A 21,565-nucleotide genomic window follows, 5' to 3' on the forward strand; every position below is an offset into this window, starting at 1 on the left:
AATGTTGGTGACGGCTATGAAGGATACAGACTAGTGGAGAAGTTTAAGAATTAATTTAAAGTCTTAAAGAATACCTGACCTTTGAAACTACTTCAAACGACACTGAGTCCTGGACCAAAAGGGTTCATGGCCTGGGTCCAGAAGCAGTACCCACAAGAGCAAGCTGAAGCCGGCCATGAACTTAAACACAGCTTTTGGCTAGCTACAAATGCTAGCTTCCTGTGTCTAAGACCTTGCCCAAGAAGAGGCAGCAGTGAAAAGATGTACGCATCATTTTTAAGCCATTTTTAAAGTAGTCACGTTTCACACTTGAAGAGGTGGGGAGAGGGCCTACACCCTCACTGAGGATCTCCGTGCCGGAAGCACACGCACCTGCACACAGCAGAGGAAAGGGCTTCTATTTCAAGTTCTAGCGTCCTTAAACAAACTAAGATCCTATTATAAAAGGCATAAAACTACAACATTTAAACTGATCCCAAAGTGCTACTGCCTTCTTAGAAACTCATTTTACAATCATTATATTAATAAATCTATTTATAGGTGAGAGATGGGTTTTGGTAAATTTATGCGCAAGCCTGTCCTTCCCTGACATTAAGTCAATTCATTCACTCACTCATTCAGCATTTACAGTACATCTACAAGAGGACAAGCCCTATGTTAGGCAAAGAAAAACGATAAATGAGGTGTAGTTCTTGTCCTCAAGAAACGCAGTCACATTCTGCAAATGTACACTTGGATTAACGCTGTTAACCTACTAAGAGTTCACGTAACAGAGCAACAGAGACACAACTTCTCCTCTGTGATCGCAGCCATCGGTGTCTGGTGGACATGCAGTTCTTCCTTCTACATTCAAACACACTGAAGCCTCTTTACTTTCAACTTTATTTGGCAAAGCAGCACTGCATAAACTGTTCAGTAGCTAGGACACAGCTTACACAGCAGGGTAAATTCATGTACATTATCAGCAGCAAATCAGAAAGAGAAAAACAACACTGAGCTACGGGTCTCCTATAATTTTTAAAGAGAGAAAGAAGAACTATGTCAATTATGTCCAATCTGAACAGCTGAGTGTTTTAAGAGACATCGCTGGCCATCCTCCTAAGTTTTAATATTTACAAACGCTTAGTTGTAAGGTAACGAAGCAGCTGATTGTATCTACAACATGCTACTCTATGACACCACATCAAAAGCTTTAAAAAAGGAAGCTCATCTCTATTTTCTTAGTAGCATCTAAGAGACGTCCAAAAACCAAGAATCCAAACTTGTGAATGGTGGTGTTATCTGATGCACGAAAGCGATCTGATAAATTCATATTGGAACAGCATTAAGTGTCTAAGAAAAGAAAAACCACTCCTCAAAATCAATTCACAAACTAAGTTGTCCATTTTGCAGAAGCCCTTTTTTTAATATTTTAAAGTAAAACGTAGGCGTGTTAAAGTAATAATACACGGACTTATCCTTTGCATCCCTCCTCTACCAATTTGGCTTCTGTGCCTCTTTGAAGAATTAGAAACCCTACGAAACCACACATTTTCATGCTGAAAATAATAGTGTAACAAAGTCGAAAACAAGCTGTGATGTTGTTGGTTTTCAAAAAGCTCTGAGGACTGAGATGAGCAATCCACTGTAATATTATATACTGGTCAAGCTGATGTTGCTTTTACAGTTCGTCCCTGAGGGGAAAAAAGAGAGAAATATGTAAGCAGGAGTTATATACTGCAAAACTTGGCTTTCTAATAGTTTAGGCACACTATTAAATCAGTAAAAATACACCAAGCAATATATTATTTTTTAAAAAAAGAGCAAACAAAGCAAAAATGGAAGTCAGCCATTCAAGCGTCTCTCATGCTACTCCAGAATGAAGTATGGAACCTAAAGGGCTGGAATTCTTTGTTTTTTAATTCTAACGATAACATTCTTCCTTTAAGACCAAAAAATTAAGAGAAGTTATAACTTTTAGACCTAGGATCTTGCTAATACTATTTATTTTAAAATGATGACTTGAGTATTTAGAGTTCAAATAATTTTTTATAGTTGCATTCACAAAATTGGACAAAAATTTAGCCTTTTGCTTAGAGCATCTGTTAGCAATTGTTGAGTGGGTCAATCTCAACCCAAACTCTTTGGGAGAAAAAAGCATCATCTGTAGATATAATATACCTGGTCAGCTGATTTCATAAGGCAGCTTTATCAGCTCCAAAAGAAACCATTCGCTCAGCCAGGTGCAGCACTGTACCAGCCACTGCCAGTGAGAGGAAGGAAGGAGTAAAAACGCAGTCTAAAATAAGTTGTATGATATACAAATCATACCTCAATAAAGCTGTTAAAGTGAAAAAATAAAGCCACCAGAAAAGCCTAAAAGCTTCATATTTGAGGGGAATCTGAGTGGCAAAAATATTAAATACTCAAGTACTTTAGTGGTAAAGAAGTGTGACGTTTGCAACTAAATCTCAAATGATTCAAGAAAAAATATTACATATATAGAGGGAGAGAGAGAAAGAGGGAGTGAGAAAGCAAATGTGGAAAAATATCAATAACTTGTAATTCTGGGTGAAGAGATTCAAGAGTTCTTTGTACTATTCTTGCAATTTGCTTATAATAAAAATTAAGATAAAAAATTTTTTTAAGTTGTTAAAATAAATTTGAAGGGAAGGTAAATAAAGAGCTAAAATTTTCCAGGTAAGTGATGAATTAAGCGATTATCAGACAATATGCTTTTTTTAAAAACCTGAACTTTGTAAATTGTGCAAGAAAATATTTTAAAAATTACTTCTCCCACAAGCTGCCTTCATCATACAGCACTGAATTATCTGTTAAATGATAAATTATCAGTTCTGGTTCCTCTAAATATATTCTTCTAAGTAATTTAAGTACTAAAATTCTCACAGAACAGCTTTTACTTAAGTTCATGTAAGCATTAAAATATTTAATCTTCAAAGAGTTCACTTGCAAAGTGCTCTTTTCATAAATTAAATTCACTTGTGCTTTTTAAAATATGAAGATACTATTGTTGTTTTTCAAATAATTTACATTTTATTTACCTGTTGCAAGGCATTAAGGATATTGTAAATAAATATCCTTATTGCCCAACAACATAGTACCACATTTCCAAATATCCTCTCCATTTAAAAATTTTTTTCAAAAAGGAAAAGGATAAAAACTCCCAATAAACTGGGTGTAGAGGGAACGTACCTCAACATAACAAAGGCCATATATGACAAGCCCACAGCTAACATCATACTCAACGGTGAAAAGCTGAAAGCTTTTCCTCTAAGATCAGGAACAAGACAAGGATGCCCACTCTCGCCACTTTTATTCAACATAGCACTGGAAGTCCTAGCCAGAGCAATTAGGCAAGAAAAAGAAATAAAAGGCATCAAAATCGGAAAAAAAGAAGTAAAACTGTCTCTTTTTGCAGATGACATGATATTATATATAGAAAACTCTAAAGACTACCAAAAAAATGTTAGAACTAATAAACTAATTCAGTAAAGTTGCAGGATACAAAATCAATATAAAAAAATCAGTTGCGTTTCTATACACTAATAACGAACTATCAGAAAGCAATTAAGAAAACAATCCCATTTACAATTGTATCAAAAACAATAAAATACCTAGGAATAAATTAACCAAGAAGGTGAAAGATCTCTACACTGAAAACTACAAGCCATTAATGAAAGACATTGAAGAACACACAAATAAATGAAAAGAAATTCTGTGCTTATGGATTGGAAGAATTAATATTGTTAAAATATCCATGCTTTCCAAAGCAGTCTACTGATTCAATGAAATCCCTATCAAAATTCCCATGGCATTTTTTCACAGAAATAAAACAAACAGTCCTAAAATTTGTATAGAACCACAAAAGACCCCAAATAGCCAAAGCAATCTTTAGAAAGAAGAACAAGCTGTCATCACAATTTCTGATTTCAAACTCTATTACAAAGCTATAGTAATCAAAACAGTATGGTGCTGGCAAAAAAACAGACACATAGGTCAATGGAAGAAAATAGAGAGCCCACAGATAAACTCACACATATACGATCAATAATTAAGGAGCCAAGAATGCACGATGGGGAAAGGATAGTCTCGTCAATAAATGCTGTTGGAAAAACTGGATAGCCACATGCAAAAGAATGAAACTGAATCTCTATCTTACACTATACACAAAATTAACTCAAAATGGATTAAAGGCTTGAACCTAAGACCTGAAACCGTAAAACTCAACTTATTGTTGTAATCATTTTGTAAGATATACATAGATCAAATCATTATGTTGTACATCTAAAATAATACAATGCTATATGTCAATTATATCTCACTAAAACTGGAAAAAATCATATTGTAAAAAAGTGTTTAATGATGTGGAACCATGTTATTAAAGGATAAAAGGAGATTAAAAAATAGTGCTACTGTATGATCTCAGGATTACAAAAGAGATGTATATAGATCTATGGATAAAAGAGTGAAAAAATATCTACCAAAATGTTAACAATGGTTATCTCTGGGTTCTGAGATTATGGGTGGTTTTTATTTTATTCTTTGTACTTTTTTCTATCTTTACAATGCACATGGCATTACTTTGGTAGTTAGGGACAGTATTCTTAAAGACAAATTGAAGGAAATGTACAGCAGTAAAAAAAATAGTTAAGAAGAAGAAATTAAGTTTATAGACCTGAATTTTAACATTCAGGATGCCAAGGAAAACCAAAAGTTTGCTGCCAGTGCATGCATAACATTGTCACATCCTAAGACTCCAAAATCCATAAAACTTTCAACTTATTAATTTTTCCTAAAGTTCAAGCTTCTACATAACCACATCTTTCTTTATCTGACTGACATGCATGGCACATTTACAATAAAAAGGAGTATGTCCTAAATTTCTAGAAGGGCTCTTTAAAATTGCTATATATGTGCTAAACATATTCATTAGGTTAATAACTGTATATACTGATGATTTTATAATATATAATTGTACATAATTTATTAGGTTAATAACTCTAAGCTACTAACATTTAATATTGTATATTATTTATCAAGAACAAATGAAAAGATGTAGTATCAGGAAATAACAATCAACATTCATGAATGTTTTCTAATTAATGGGTTTTCCAAGGTAATAAAAGCTTTGTACAATTCACTTTGTACAAAGTATTATGAGAGACATAAAAAGAATTCCAAAAGCAACAGAACATATCCCTGCCTTTAAGGATATAAAATATGTCATAATGCTGTAACATATGTGAAGAAATTAAAACGGAACAATACAGAATGATACGGAACAGAGGATCAAACGGATACTCTAGGACCTCCACTGCCAATCCTAGAAATGCCCAACCAACTCATAACACCTCACTTCAAGGAGACACTGATAAAGCGTTTATGGAATGAGAACCCTGAAACATCCCTGTTTCACAACCCAGAGATGGACTTATTCCATTGACACTGTGGCTATTAAAAGCAAAAATAAAACTTACCGGAAGATTAACAAAATATTGATTTCTACATATAAAAAATACAAACTTAAAAAGTATTAAGAGTTTACGAAGCAACTAATACAATTCTTACAAGTCCATAGTCACGAAGCTCATACTACAGATTCCAGGTCTGTGGCCTCCACATCTCCCCTTTGATTAACCCACCATAATCCAAGCATAAGGAGACATAAGTCTACAGTCATGTTTCAGGCTTCATCTGGCAACAGAATTCAGCATACCCACTGGTCCTCCTTTTTTCCATATAGTTTCTATCATACTCCTCAGCAAAGGTTGACCCTCACCCTCAGAGCGCACGGCAACTAGTGTGGACTCCTCAGGAAGAGCAGGATGGGAAGCTGAGACAAGAAGAGAGTCATAGGAAAGCACTAGGATGAGGTGTTAAATTAACCCTGAAGAAAATCTGAAAGAACAGAAATCATCTAGCCCGGCAAGAAACTGACTAAGGAGCTTTTCAGATGATAATGCCCAAATGTGGGATGGGCACTTACAAAAACAGTAAGCAACTCTTCTCAACCACATTCCATCCTTATTACCGCTGCCTTAATTCAGGCCACCATCATTTCGCCCCTGACTGGCTACAACCACCTCCTGTTTCTGACTCTAGTTCTGTCCCTTAGCAATCTGCTCTATAACACAGCCAGAGTGATCATTCTGAAATGTGATTCTGATCACTTCCCTGCTTGGCTTCAGCACTTCAATTGCTCCCTACTGCCCTCAAGGCAGAGTCTAAACACACTACACTCTAACTGCCTGCTTGTCTGGTCTTTGGATTTTTTTGGTCTCCCACGTGACTGCAAGTTCCAGGAGAATGGTCAGTTTCAAATTCACAGCTGTGTACGCCCAGCCCTAGTACAGTCTGGACACAGTGGGCAAACACATGCTTGTTGAATTAATAAATGCATTAAAAAAGTCTTCACACTGAAAAATATTGAACAAATTTAACAACAGGACAAAGTTCCCAATAAAAATATTAAATGCAATCTAAAATAAACACATTTTTTTTCTGTCAAGAACAGTTTTAGATTGGCCTGAAGGGGATAGAAATACAGCACACAAAAACTAGATGGCCTCTCAAATCTAGCCCAGACCAAAATTTTAAAAGCAGCAGGGGTATGTGCTGCAGGAGGAGCGCACGGGGAGGAGGAGGTGGAGAGAGTCGTCTCAGACCACATCTGCCACAGGGCCCCTTCCCCTCTGACTTTCGGTTAAGTAAGTCTGGCCCACAGGATGCCAGGGCAGAGAGACGAGGCCAGGGCAAGAGAAAATTGAGGCGATTCATAGATCAGCTGCTTCCCTCTATCACGACAACCCCCATCAGGGACCACACTCCCTCCCCGCCCCCATTTCCCTCTGCTGTCTCTGCTCCCATGGCTTCCAGTAAAATTCCTTCCTCCTTTTAAGGCCTAGAGTGGTAACAGCTTCCCACTATTCCCTGGGTGTCCCCGTTCCCTGATTATGTCAACATCCTTTACTGGTTCGCATAATCTTTCTCATATTTCTCTGAATACTCCTTTCATTAAAATCACTTCAAAATCCTAGCTAAGCATATTTTCTGTTTCCTGCCTGGACCCTGACTGATGGTTTATGAACACAAATAGAAATACAGTCATTCGCCAGATAATACTTCAACATTTTGGTCAACGACAGCCCACATATACAATGTGGTCCCATAAGATCAGTACCAGAGAGCCTACGTGTGTAGGAGGCTGTACCATCTAGGTTTGTGTAAGTGCACTCTGTGATGTTCGCACAATGAGGAAATCACCTGATGACACATTTCTTAGAATGTATCCCTGTCGTTAAACAATGCATGACTGTGGCAGATTAACGTCTCCCCAGAATTTCAATTAACTGTTGATATTTTACCCTTTCAAATATCTTAGTGTCTAGTAATTTCTTTCAGTACAAAATTTTTTAATTGTGGCAGTTGTTTTTATCCAAGTTGGTTTCCAGATTTTGTTTCACTTTTATATTGTTTAAACTTCAAGATTTACAATCAAGTAATTGATTATCTTTATAATTAGAACTGCATCTTTGGATGTAGGCAAATGTGTTTGAACAAATACACAGCAAATCTACAATTAAAAAAATTAGAAAGTCCTCCTAGCATAACTAGAGAAAAGTTTCCAATGATGCAAACATGAAAAATTGCTTAATGTTTTAAAAAGCTTAAGACCAAAAAGAAAAATAAGCATATATACATTTAAATATTTGGTAAATGACTGAATAATTGCCCATAAATTTAAAAATTATTCTAAATTTAAAACAAATAGTTTTATCAGAGGTGGATCCAGGTGTTTTAGAGACCTAAAGCTTAGATAATTATATAATTCACCTGTTTGTGAAGGGGGGAAAAAACAAAAGACTGAAAACAAGACTATGCTTATAACTTGAGGTATAAGGCCAGGTAGGACCCTACACCAGTGAGGGTCCGGAAGCTGAAGTTTCATTAGCTTAACAGTAAATCCACTTCTAGTTATAAAAACAAAAGGCCTTTTTGTAATTCCTTCATCACTAAATTATAGGTAGAATGTTCGATACTAACATTTATTATATATGAAGAGAAAAACAAAACTTATTAATGAAAATTTGAACTCTTGACATCAAATTCCAGTAATTTTAGTGATGTTTGCCCCTTTTATACAATAGGAATCATACAATTATGTAATGGTATAACCATACTAGAAGCAAAGTGAAGGAAGGTCATAATTACTTGTTAATAACTATATCTGATTCTAATTGACAAGACTGTTATCTTTTTATATTATTTTTTTAAGAAGTGGCTGAGGGAGTGACATCAGCATCATGGCGGAGTGAGCTCTCCCCATAAACTCTCCCCTGTAAGATATAATGAAAAGGACATTCATATTCCAACAGGGGACATCCACACAATACAAACGATGTCTGAGAGACCCACATAGCCATATGTTGGAAGGTGGAGGTACTGGAGACCCCCTCACCACAAGGAACCGGAACGAGGTGCGAGAATTCTTCTCTTCCTCCCTGAAGGGCAGCAACCCAGGGACGGCACATGACTCTGAGGAAAGGGGGGAGGGAATAGCCCTCCATGCGAACACCATCCCTCTCCAAGGTCCCTCACAGCCCAGGGGAAAGCCCCCACACAGAGGTGACTAGATATCGCAGGGGCATCTTCAGGAAGTTAACACCCAAGGAGAGCAGAGCAAGGGCAGAGTGAGAAGTCCCTGAGATTGTGCAGGAGAAAGAAAGTGCCCCTCCCCCCAACCCGCCACCCCCATAGAGTACCTGGGAGCTGTGAAGAGGATTACAGTGGGCTCAGAATACACAGCTCTTGACCCCCACCCAGAGGCGGCAGGTGTAAGTGGCAATCAAATACTACCACAATGCAGAAGCACAAATACATGCCGCCTACCAGTATGAAAAAATATATCAAATCTCCAGACCAGAAGGAAAATGACAAGTATCCAGAAATCAATCCTGAAGGCACAGAAATCTGTAATCTAAATGACAGAGAATTCAAAATAGTTATCATAAAAAGAACTCCATGAGTTCTAAGAAAATGCAGATAGTTCAATGAATTCAGGACCTACTTCACAAAAGAGATTGCAACTATACAGAAGAACCAATCAGAAATATTGGAGATGAAAAACACAATGGATGAGATAAAAAAGGATATGGATTCTCTGAACAATAGAGCTGATATTTTGGAGGAATGAATCAGCAATACTGAGGACAGAAATACAGAAACGTTCCAGATGAAGGTGGAAAGACAACTAAGACTAAAAAGAAAGGAAGAAATTCCCCAAGAAATATCCAATTCAATTAGGAAATGCAACATAAGGATTATAGGCATTCCAGAGGGAGAAGAGAAGGAAAATGGTGCAGAAAGCTTGTGCAAAGAAATAATAGCAGAGAACTTCCCAAATCTGGGCAAATAGCTAGAAATCCATTGATAGAGACCAACAGATCCCCTAACCATATCAATGTAAAAAGACCTACTGCAAGGCATATAGTAGTGACACTGGCAAAAGTGAATGACAAAGAAAAAATACTAAGGGCAGCAAGGCAGAGAAAAATAACTTGCAAAGCAACCCCTATCAGGCTTTCAGTAGATTTCTCAGCAAAAACCTTACAGGCTAGGAGAGAGTGGAATGATATATGCAAATCTTGGAAAGACAAAAACCTTCAGCCAAGAACACTCTATCCAGCAAAAGTATCCTTCAGATATGATGGAGAAATAAAAACTTTCCCAGATAAACAAAAGCTAAGGGAGTTCATCACCACAAAACCTCCCTCCCCTTACAAGAAATCCTCAAGAAGGCCCTCATGCCTTAACAAACAAGAGAAATTGCAAATAAGCAATCTCAAAATACACCTGACAGATTTAGAAAAAGAAGAACAAACAAGGCCAAAGTCAGCAGAAGGAGGGAAACAATAAAAATCAGAGCAGAAATAAATGAAATTGAAACAAAAAAGACAGTAGAAAGGATCAATGAAACAAAGAGCTAGTTCTTTGAGAAGATACACAAAACTGACAAACCCTTGGTCAGACTCACAAAGAAAAAAAGAGAGAAAGTGCAAATAAATAAAATTAGAAATGAAAGAGGAGAAATTACAATAGATATCACAGAAATATAAAAGATTATAAGAGAATACTATAAAAACTATATGGCAACAAATTGGACAACCTAGAAGAAATGGATAAATTCTTAGACTGTTACAACCTCCCAAAGTTGAATCAAGAAGAAACAGATACTCTGAACAGACCAATCACAAGTAAAGACATTGAAACAGTAATCAAAAACGTCCCAAAAAATAAAAGTCCAAGACCAGATGGCTTCCCCAGAGAATTCTACCAAATATTCAAAAAAGACTTAAGACTTATCCTTCTCAAACTACTCAAAAAATTAGGGAAAATGGAGCACTTCCTAACACATTCTACAAGGCCAACATCATCCTGATACCAAAGCCTGACAAGGACAACACAAAAAAGGAAAACTACAGGCCAATATCGCTGATGAACATAGATGCAAAAATACTCAACAAAATACTGGCAAATCAATTACAGCAATACATCAAAAAGACCATACAACATGATCAAGTGGCATTTATATAAGGGACACAGGGATGGTTCAACATCCACATATCAATCAATGTGATACACTACACTAAAAAAATGAGGAATAAAAACCACATGATCATCTCAATAGACAAAGAGAAAGCATTTGACAAAATCCAACCTCGATCTATGATAAAAACTCTTAACAAAATGGGGATAGAAAGAAAGTACCTCAACATAATAAAAGCCATATATGACAAAGCCACAGCCAACATCATACTCAATGGGGGAAGACTGAGCACCATCCATCCTTCTGAGAATAAGAACAAGACAAGAGTGCCCACTCTCACCACTCTTATTCAACATTGGAGGTTTTGGCCAGAGCAATTAGGCAAGAAAAAGGAGTAAAAGGAATCCAAATAGGAAATGAAGAAGTGAAACACTCAGTGTTTGCAGACATGATTTTATATATGCTAAAGAATCCACCAGAAAACTATCAGAAATAATCAACAACTACAGTAAAGTTATAGGGTACAAAATCAACTTAAAAAAATCAGTTGCATTTCTATACTCTAATAAAGAACAAAAAGAGAACTCAAGAATACAATCCCATTTACAATCGCAACAAAAAGAATAACATATCTAGGAAAAAATTTAACCAAGGAGGCAAAAGACCTATACAATGAAAATTACAAGGCTTTGCTGAAAGAAATGGATGATCACATAAAGAGGTGGAAAGACATTCCATGTACATGGATTGGAAGAATAAACATAGTTAAAATGTCCGTTCTACCTAAAGCAATCTACAGATTCAATGCCATCCTAATCAGAATCCCAATGACATTCTTTACAGAATTAGAACAAAGAATCCTAAACTTCATATGGGGCAACAAAAGACCCCGAATTGCTAAAGCAATCCTGAGTAAAAAGAACAAAACGAGAGGCATCACAATCCCTGACTTCAAAACTTACTACAAAGCTACAGGAATCAAAACAGCATGGTACTGGTACAAAAACAGGTGCACAGATCCATGGAACAGAATTGAAAGCCCAGAAATAAAACCACACATCTATGGACAGCTTATCTTCAACAAAGGAGCTGAAGGCCTACAATGGAGAAAAGTCTTTTCAACAAATGGTGCTGGGAAAACTGGACAACCACATGTAAAAGAATGAAAATTGACCATTCTTTTTCACCATTCACCAAAATAAACTCAAAATGGATCAAAGACCTAAAGCTGAGACCTGAAACCATAAGGCTTCTAGAAGAAAACGTAGGCAGTACACTCTTTGACATCAGTATTAAAAGGATCTTTTCAGACACCATGTCTTCTCAGACAAGGGAAACAAGAGAAAGAATAAACAAATGGGACTTCATCAGACTAAAGAGCTTCTTCAAGGCAAATGAAAACAGGATTGAAACAAAAAAACAACCCACTAACTGGGAAAAAATATTTGCAAGTCATATATCTGACAAAGGCTTAATATCCATAATATATAAAGAACTCTGGCAACTCAACAACAAAATATCAAACAACCCAATCAAAAAATGGGCTGGAGACATGAAAAGACATTTCTCCAAAGAAGATATACGGATGGCCAACAGGCACATGAAAAGATGTTCATCATCGCTGATCATCAGGGAAATGCAAATCAAAACTACGCTAAGATATCACCTTACACCCATTAGAATGACAAAAATAACTAAAACAAATAGTAACAAATGTTGGGGAGGTTGTGGAGAAAAAGGAACCCTCATACACTGCTAGTGGGAAGGCAAACTGGTGCAGCCACTATGGAAAACAGTATGGAAATTCCTCAAAAAATTAAAAATAGAACTACCATATGATCCAGCTATTCCACTACTGGGTATCTATCCAGAGAGCTTGAAGTCAGCAATTCCAAAAGTCCTATGCACCCCAATGTTTACCGCAGCATTATTTACAATCACCAAGACGTGGAAGCAACCTAAGTGCCCATCAACCGATGACTGGATAAAGAAGATGTGGTATACATATACAATGGAATACTACTCAGCCGTAAAAAAGAACAAAATCATCCCATTTGCAACAACATGGATGGACCTTGAGGGAATTATGTTAAGTGAAATAAGCCAGATAGAAAAGGACAATCTCTGTATGAATCCACTCATATGAGGACTTTAAAGCTGTGGACAAAGAGAACAGATTAGTGGCTACCAGGGGAAGGGGGGTTGGGGGCTGGGCACAAAGGGTGAAGGGTTGCACCTACAACACGACTGACAGACAATAATATACAACTGAAACTTTACAAGATTGTAACCTATCATTAACTCAATAAAAAATAATAATAATACTCAGTTTTGAACAAAACTGAGTTAGATTCATTACCATTGTTGTAATTAAACATTCATTCAAAAGGTTTACTCTTTCCCAAAAATAAAATATTAAACTTATAATCACCATTTTACTTATTAAGAAAATAATGACCTTAAAATAAGTAACTTTGCCAAATAAAAATAGATTCTAAAACAAAGAAACTGTAAAGACTTTCTTATTTTGGCATTTAAATTCAAGTAGTCTTAGCTAACGTAACTCTTACTTATTGATCTCCCTCATTCCCTCTGGACAGAGTGGGGAGGAGGAGGAGGAAGAGAAGAACAAGAGAAATTTTGGCTTCTAACAAAATACTCCAATTATGCTGAGACATAAAACAAAAGTGGGCATTACATGAGCCATGCTGTGCTGAAGATTGTGCTGCATGCTATTGGTCCTTTGGGTGGGTTTGTGAGACCTGGGCACTCACTGGGTAGCTTACTGAACCCCTCTCCTCCCCTCCCCAGGAGCTTAGGTAGAGGAGCTTAAAAACTGGTGGCCTGTTCTAGAGAACGGTGGGAAGTTTACTCCTTACAGCAGCTCTGAAGCAGCAGCCTAATGTAAGGCAGGCACAGGCTGTCAGCCATCTGGGAATCTGACTGAAAGAGAGAAAGCAAGCTGAGAGGAAGAATGTCCTCTCTGGGATTCTGACACCTTTGAAAACTGGGACAAGAGTATCTTTACCCTTCTTTAAAACAACAGTACAACAGACAGGGAACAGGGCAGAATGTGACAGCCCCTTCTCTGCCGACCAAAGCCGCTGTTTCCATGACCATACAGCAGCTATGAAAATAAGTGGTAAATATAGACAGAGTGGCCAATAATAAAATATCCTTAGAAAGTACTGAACTGTGGCTGGAAGCCTCTTCAGGAGAAAAAAGAAAAAAAAATCTGTGTGCCAACCAAGTCTCACCCCCTTTTCCCAAAAAAAAAAAATGATTTAAATCAAAAGAAGGGCAGACCATGCAAGATTTTTCCACATTTTTAATGTAGTGAATTTCTGATGTTAAAATGGAGAAGCATAAAGGTGACAACCAAAAAGGCAGCCCTGTGGTGTAATGTCTTAAAATTCACACCCTTTCACCTTGCAGGTGTGGAAGAAGAAAGAGCAGAAGAGAAAATCACTTCCACCTGGACCACTGCTTTTCCTTATCTGTTAAAGGCACGTATATCACTCCCATCAGAGGTTTCATTTTGATACTGCCATCCTGTAGCTTGTCGTACTGCTCCAACATCTGGTTTCCACCTGCAGGACCAACTGGCAATATCAATCTTCCACCTGGCTTTAACTGGTCTAACAGCTAAAAGAAAAAGGAAAACACATACACACTGAGTTACAGGCTTTACACTAACAGTCGTTTTGCATCACTATAAACAGTTTTCACCATCCATGGGCAGAAAGCAGAAATGTACTCTACTTAGCACATACATACTATGACTGTTAAACTTATTAATCAATTATCCACTTACTCATCTACCTATGGACCTCCCTACTAAATTACAAGTTCTTTGATGATAAGGACTGTGTCTTATCCATCTTTGTACCCCAAGCATCTACCATAGTACCTGGTACAACCACAGTGCTCAAAATTTTTGAGTGAACCACGTAATGCAGAACTATCCTCTTGGGCAGGAAGGCCAAAGGCAGAGCAGAAAATTCTAATGCCTAGATGCCTGTTTTGAATCTCTGTGGGCTAGAAGGAGGAAGAGGGGAGAGGAAGTGTAGAAAATCAGCAAGGAATCCCTATCCTATTACTGTAGCCTCCAGGGTATGCTGAACCAAAGATAAGAGAACCTTGGTTTTATGACTGAATACAGGATTACTGGCACCATGAAAGGGAAGGTGGGGCTAGAGTCCCTGCAGCAGTAGAACGTGATGCCCCTGTCAGGGGAGAAACAAGACCACTCAGTGAGGGCCCCTGCAGTCAGAGAGCTTTGAAATCACGTTACCATTTTTGTGTGGAGATCACCACTCATCAAAAACAATAAGGAAGAAAACTTACTTTGATCGAATTATCCTAACTAAAATTTTGGTTGTCTACAAGTCTATTTTATTTTCCATTTTAATTTTTACCAAAGCAATATTGGCAAGCATCCTTTGAGTTGTTTTCCTAAAAGTCAAGGTCTATAATGAAAAACAGCAGACTTCTCCCCACCCCAATCTGACTCCCTAAATCCAGTCATTTTAAATCCTTTTAGCTGTGTCTTCTAGTATTTTTTTTGTAGTGCTTATTTCTAAAGTGTCTTTTATTTTTTTAATTGAAATATAACTAATATATATTAGTTTTAGGTGTACGACATAATGATTTGATACACGTACATATTGCAAAATGATTACCACAATAAGTTCAATTAACATCTATCACCACACAGTTACAATTTTTTTTCTTGTAATGAGAACTTTTAAGATCTACTGTCTTAGCAACTTTCAAATATACAATACAGTATTGTGAAGTAGTCACCGTGCTGTACAGTATTTACTTTTTAATTTCACATTACATACTAGATGAGGACTGAGCTCTCTTACATACATTCTGCTCCTTTTCCCCAATCCAACCAACATCATAATTTTTCATTAAAACCATTTTCAGTTATGACCATGTAAATATAATTTGCAGCTGAGCCAACAGGTATCCAATGATTGTTTCTTTTCTTATACAATAGTTGCTTTTCTTGCAGTTAAAAATTAAAGGTTTTTCTTTTTCATTCACTTAATTTTCTTTGTAACTGTTTCTAAATCTTTGTGCCCTCCCACAGCTTCTCCATGAAATTTTCACACAGTCAAACCTATCTCATTGGTACATGTTTTTGGGGGCAGAGGGAGGGCTTCCTTCTAGTGCCTTCCTCCTCGTGCCCCAACCCTGGCCTGCTGCTTCCCCAGGCCTGCTGCACAGCTTTCATCCTGGGCTGTCCCTTGGCAACAACACTGGGAACTCGCATCCCCTCTCTCTGAGCAGGAAGTTCTCCCTTCCTGCATCCTGCTGAGCCTCTTTCTGGTTTTTCCTACTGCCTCTCTCCTTCCTCACTATTTGATGATGTTACTAAAGCAATTCCTCAAGAAGTATTCTATAAAACAATGCATGGAATATTTTAAAAGAGAAAGACTGAGATGTGCAAGCCTAAAATTCCCTTTATTCTACAGATAGGGCCATATGTGTGGGTACAGATTTCAAGGCTGGAAATCATTTTCAGTTCAGAATTGGGATAGTTTGTTCCTCTGACTTGTTGGTTTTAATGCTGCTATTCACAGTCTGATGCCTTTCTCGTTACCAGTCCTCAACAGATTACCTGTTTTGTTTTTCTGGAAGTTTTAGAATGTTCTCTTTATCCCTAATATCCTGAAATTTCATGGTGATATGGTGGTTCTTTTTTTTCTTTTTTAAAAAATTCATTGTACTGGACACTCAATAGATCTTTTCAAACTACAGAATCATGTCCTTCAGTTCTTGGAAATTTTCTTACTTCGGGCTTAGGACTAACCGTTCCTCCTACAGAACTTCAAGCAGCAGCCCCCTTTCAGACTCAAGCTTCATCTCTGATTCCCAAGGTCCTGACGCCTCCAATTTCTAAGCCTTTCCAGAGTCCTGCAGAGCAAACTGCTTCTGCATTGACACCCCCTCTGCAGTCTCCTCGGTTCCTGAGTCAGTCATTACTCCATTTCCTTTCTGTCCCACATTGTAGAGTTCAGGATTGCAGGTGTAATCCCCCAGATAAGTGAATATGGAGTCTGCGTTTCTATTTCTTGTTTTTCTATTTGTTTTGGGGTGATATCCAAGAGGAGGCATAAACATCTTTACTCTGTTATCTTAAAACTAGAAAGCCCCGTCAGTATCTATCTTTAAATTTAATCAGATGTGTAAAGACCCCTATAATACCCCTAAAAGTGCTACTACAACATTTAAATTCATCTTGAGCTAAAGCCGGAAACGCCCTTCAAGATAATCTCCGGGCCTTGGTGGGGAAGATGAGCCCTGTACCCAAGCTCCTTCATGTAAACACAGGTCTAGTTCAGATTGTCATTGCTCCTACTAAGCTGCCAATATATTTTTTAAAAAGTTAAAAAAAACTACTGATCGTGTGGTCATATGTGAAAATTCACTGAGCTATTCACTTATGACTCATATACCTTTCTACAGCATATTAATATTTCAATTTAAACGTCTTAAAACCACTGGCTTAGTATGTTTTTTAAACAGATAACAGGGCCAGAGAGAATAAGTGATTTTCCCAAAGTCATTCAGCCAACAAGCAGCAAGTCAATGACCAGAACAAATTCCCCAACTTTCAGCTTCTCATAACTGATCTAAACATACGAAAAAGAACACTTTCCAGGTCAGAGAGTGGATAAGACTGGGCATAAGAGACAGTGTCACTTTCAGCCTCTAGCTGTCTAGTTAAGAACTATGTAAAACTCATATGTAACAGAAACCTGAGACTTCAGTGAACTTAATGAAGGATTATTAAGAGTTGACGGAAGCTTTCAGAGTCTTCCTAAAATGAAAAATCCATCTCGTACTTACACATTTCCCTGACTATGTAACACACAGTACTGGAGCATCCCTCCCTCTCACTGCAGCCAGGCAACCCCACTCCTCTTCCAGACCCAGTCCAGGCCCCACTCCTGGGCAAGTCTCCCTGACCACTCTACACAAAATTCAACCCCCTCCCTCAAACTCCTACAGCACGTATTTTTCTTTTCCATTCAATATATATCATATGCTAATGGTATGCTATTATCTCGTTAACTTCCCTGTCACAAGTATGACACATCTATTCTAGAATATAAGCTTTGTGAAGGTAAAACGTATGATAAATACACCCTGGTCTCTCCATGCACCTAACATAGTCTTGCATATTCTGGTCTTTAATAAAACACCAAGTGACTCTCAGGTCGTGAACTCCAGAGGGATTTTCCCAGTTCTACTGGTGTACTAGTTCTTGGCTGGATCAAATACTGCTTCAAATAAGACAGCCATGAGCTGGGGTTTAGTAATCTTCATGTTGTTTATACAATTATTTGCATATGAAAAACATTACCTACTAACTGTGACAAAAATGCACAATAGGAAAGTCTAAGTATATTCTGGACGTCATCTAGAAGTCATCTCGCTATAAATCTTTTAGAGTTTTAGTTGAATAAAGCACACAAACACAGAAAAAACCCAACTCACTGCCTGGGGCACAACTGGGGCTGCGGCTCCTACATGAATAGCATCATAAGGGGCTTCTTCAGGATATCCCATTCTTCCATCTCCCACTGAAAGAAAAAAAGTCATGCTTTAAAAACCTGTTCAGACAGAACTACCTAACGTGAAGAATTGTAAGAGGTGTAAAGCAGGGAAAGGATAGATTTTTTAATAAATGATGCTGTGACAATTGAATACTCATATGGAAAACATATACATGCGGGCCTCTACCTCATATATACACAAAAATCAATGTCAACAGGATCAAAGACCTCAAGTTTCTTTTTTTTTTTGAGGAAGATTAGCCCTGAGCTAACATCTGCCACCAATCCTCCTCTTTTTTGCTGAGTAAGACTAGCCCTGAGCTAACATCTGTGCCCATCTTCCTCTACTTTATGTGTGGGACGCCTACTACAGCATGGCATGCCAAGCAGTACCATGTCTGCACCCGGGATCTGAACCAGCGAACCCCAGGCTGCCCCGAAGTAGAACGTGCAAACTTAACCGCTGCACAACCCGGCCGGCCCTCAAGTTTCTGAGAAATAATATAGGGACATAGCTTCATGACTTCAGAGTAGCCTTAAAGAGGACACAGAAAAGCACCAGAAAAACTGGTAAGTTTGACTACATTAAAATTAGGAATTTATATTTATCAAAAAAGTAACAAAATGAGTGTGAAAGGCATGCCATGGAACGGGAGAAGAGATTTACAATTTGTATAAACAGACAAAGGGCTAGTCTCAGAAGTCCTACAAACCAAAGAAAAATATAAACAACTCAATATCTGAACAGCCATTTCACAAAAGAGGAAATCCAAATGGCCAAACATATGAAAAGATGTTTAATCTCACTAGTTAATAGGAAAATACAAAATTAAACTCACACAGAGATACTGCTATACAATCACCAAGTGGGCAAAAGGAAAATCTCACAATGGCAAGTGTTGGTAGAGATGTGGAGCAATAGGAACCCTGATACATTGCAGATGAGGATGTAAACTGGTTCGATCACTTTAAAAAAGTTTTGCAGCACTGACGGTCACCCCTGCACCTGCAATAACTCTCCTACAGGAACGAGAGCTTGTATGATGAGTGTGTATACACATCTAGACTCATGTACACGTATGTTCACAGCACTGTGAATATCCCCGAATTACAAACTACCTAAATACCCACCCACGGCAGACCTAATAAGTTTTGGCAATGTTCTTACAGGGAATGCTACACAGCAATAAAAATGAACCATATGCAAAAAGACGGATGAGTCTTACAAACAGTATTAAATGAAAGAAGTCATTCAGCATATACTGGATGGTTCCATTTATCTAAAGTTCAAAATTAAACTAAACATCACTTATGGAAGTGCAATTAGGCAGTCAATGCATAGAAGCAACGATACTGCTTACCACTAGGGAGAAGGGAGGGAGTTATGACGAGGAAAAAGCAAGCAGAGAACTTTCAAGATACTAATAATGCTCTGTTTCTCTTCAACGTGGTGGTTAAACAGGTCTTTTTTAAGCTTCACATATATCTTTTATGCACTTTTTCTATGTTTGTTATTTTCACAGTAATACAAAATGTGCTCACATGGGAATATGTCCATTTTATACTGCTGAGTGAAAAAAAGCAAACTACAGGACAATATGTATAGTATAAGTCAATTTAAAACGGTTGGGGGCTGGCCCCGTTGTGCAGCAGTTAAGTTCACTTGCTCTGCTTCGGCAGCCATGGGTTCACTGGTTCAGATCCTGGGTGCAAACCTATGGACCATTGTCAAGCCATGCTGTGGCAAGTGTCCTACATACATAAAGCAGAGGAAGATGGACATGGATGTTAGCGCAGGGCCAACCTTCCTCAACAAAAAGAGGATTGGCAGTGGATGCTAGCTCAGGGCCAACCTTCCTCAACAAAAAGAGGAGGATTGGCGGCAGACGTTAACTCAGGGCCAAACTTCCTCAAAAGAACAAAAAAACAAAAAACTCTGTGTGTATGTACTTCATTCATATGTATATTTATATGTATAGAAATGAGGGAAAAAGAAGGGCTTTCTTTTTTATCTTCCACATCCCTGCACTGTTTAAATTTTTAATAATGGACACTTGTTACTTTGGTATTACTTCTTAAAAATCAATGAAGAAAGAATTCAACATGCACATTCTTTTGAAATAATTAATAGTCATGTCACCCAGTCAAGATGGAACCAGTATAATATTTTAGAGTTATATTTTCCTTACTTAGTACTTAAAAGTGAATGTTTAAAAAATGCAATAATTAGCTCTGAGTATTATTTAGCTTGCATGGGATCTTCTGAAAATAAAAATTCCCCAGAGAGGAAATTTTTACAGTTTTCTGGCACTCACCAACCAGCTGCACTCTCCCTGAAGACAGAAGCGTCGGATCGTCCTTTCTGACGTTATTTATTGAGTCGTCTACCAGCTCTTTAATGTGGTCAATTCCTACGACTTTTCCAGTAGGTCCAACCTGGAAATGAGAGAATAACTCAATAGCTCACTGGTCTAAATTTTTTTTTCTGAAGTGTCATTAAAGTGTTTCCTTACCGAAAGTTAAATTCTGCAATGAGAAATCAAGACAAATCAACAGCTTAAACCTCCAATTAGACGGTTAAACACTCAGTTTGTTATAAATTATATACCAAATACAACTCTTCTCAACTATAACCCTCAAATGAATAATTATATTTCAGTAATTAAGAAACTAAAATAAATTAAAAAAAACTTGTAATACTGAGAAAAACACTATCTTTCTTTGATTTCTAATTTTTAAGTCCAGGACCTAGAAGTAGGACTTAACTACCAATATTAAGTGGTAGTGCAATCATTTTTTATTTAAATTCCATCTAAAAGTGTGACTTTAAATATTAAAATATTACATAAAAATTATATAGGGATTTCTACACTTGACTCTACTGCCACATGTGGAAAATATAAAAATATATATAAATATAAAAAGGCTCCAAGTATAAATATTAATTGTAAAATAAATCTAAAACAATAAAGACTCTGAACTCGGACTACTCAAGTTCACATCTAAGTTGCATCACTTACTTACAACTATATAACCTTGGCAGGTTATTCTACGAATCATGTTCCTCAGCTGTAAAATGAGGAGGAAAGGAGCACATGCCTCATAAATGATGTGAGAATGAAATAAGAGAATACGTGAAGAGTACTTAGAACACTGACGAGCACATGGTAAATGTGTGAAAATATAAACTTAAATTAATATCATTTTTAAAAAGATAACACAGAAATATAATGATTTTTTAAAAAACTGAATAGTCCTGGGGCTGGCCCTATGGCCAAGTGGTTAAGTTCACGCGCTCCGTTTCAGCGGCTCAGGGTTTCACTGGTTTGGATCCCAGGCATGGACATGGCACCACTCATCAGGCCACGCTGAGGCGGCGTCACGCATAGTACCAGCAGAGGCACTCACAACTAGAATATACATCTATGTACCATGGGGCTTTGGG

At 37.4% G+C, this 21,565-nt stretch overlaps 1 protein-coding gene across 3 annotated transcripts in view; it reads right to left on the minus strand.

The window, feature by feature from the left end:
- Positions 1-865: 865 nt before the first annotated feature.
- Positions 866-21,565, minus strand: part of PCMT1 (protein-L-isoaspartate (D-aspartate) O-methyltransferase) — a 53,068-nt gene continuing 32,368 nt past the window's right edge. The window contains exons 5-9 of one of the 3 annotated variants that reach the window (XR_006889792.1): positions 20,436-20,556; positions 18,062-18,147; positions 14,022-14,191; positions 2,161-2,242; positions 866-1,673 (exon numbers count right to left, since the gene is read on the minus strand). Coding sequence is in view for 2 of the 3 variants with exons in the window: in XM_046669883.1 (XP_046525839.1) it covers positions 1,661-1,673; positions 14,022-14,191; positions 18,062-18,147; positions 20,436-20,556 (390 nt within the window). In the remaining variant the exon portion in view is untranslated. Of the gene's footprint in view, positions 1,674-2,160; positions 2,243-13,974; positions 14,192-18,061; positions 18,148-20,435; positions 20,557-21,565 lie in introns of all 3 variants that reach the window. The other 2 variants (XM_046669883.1, XM_046669884.1) reach the window with 2 other exon arrangements.

Source organism: Equus quagga, chromosome 8, assembly GCF_021613505.1.
Source record: "Equus quagga isolate Etosha38 chromosome 8, UCLA_HA_Equagga_1.0, whole genome shotgun sequence".
NCBI lineage: Eukaryota > Metazoa > Chordata > Mammalia > Perissodactyla > Equidae > Equus > Equus quagga.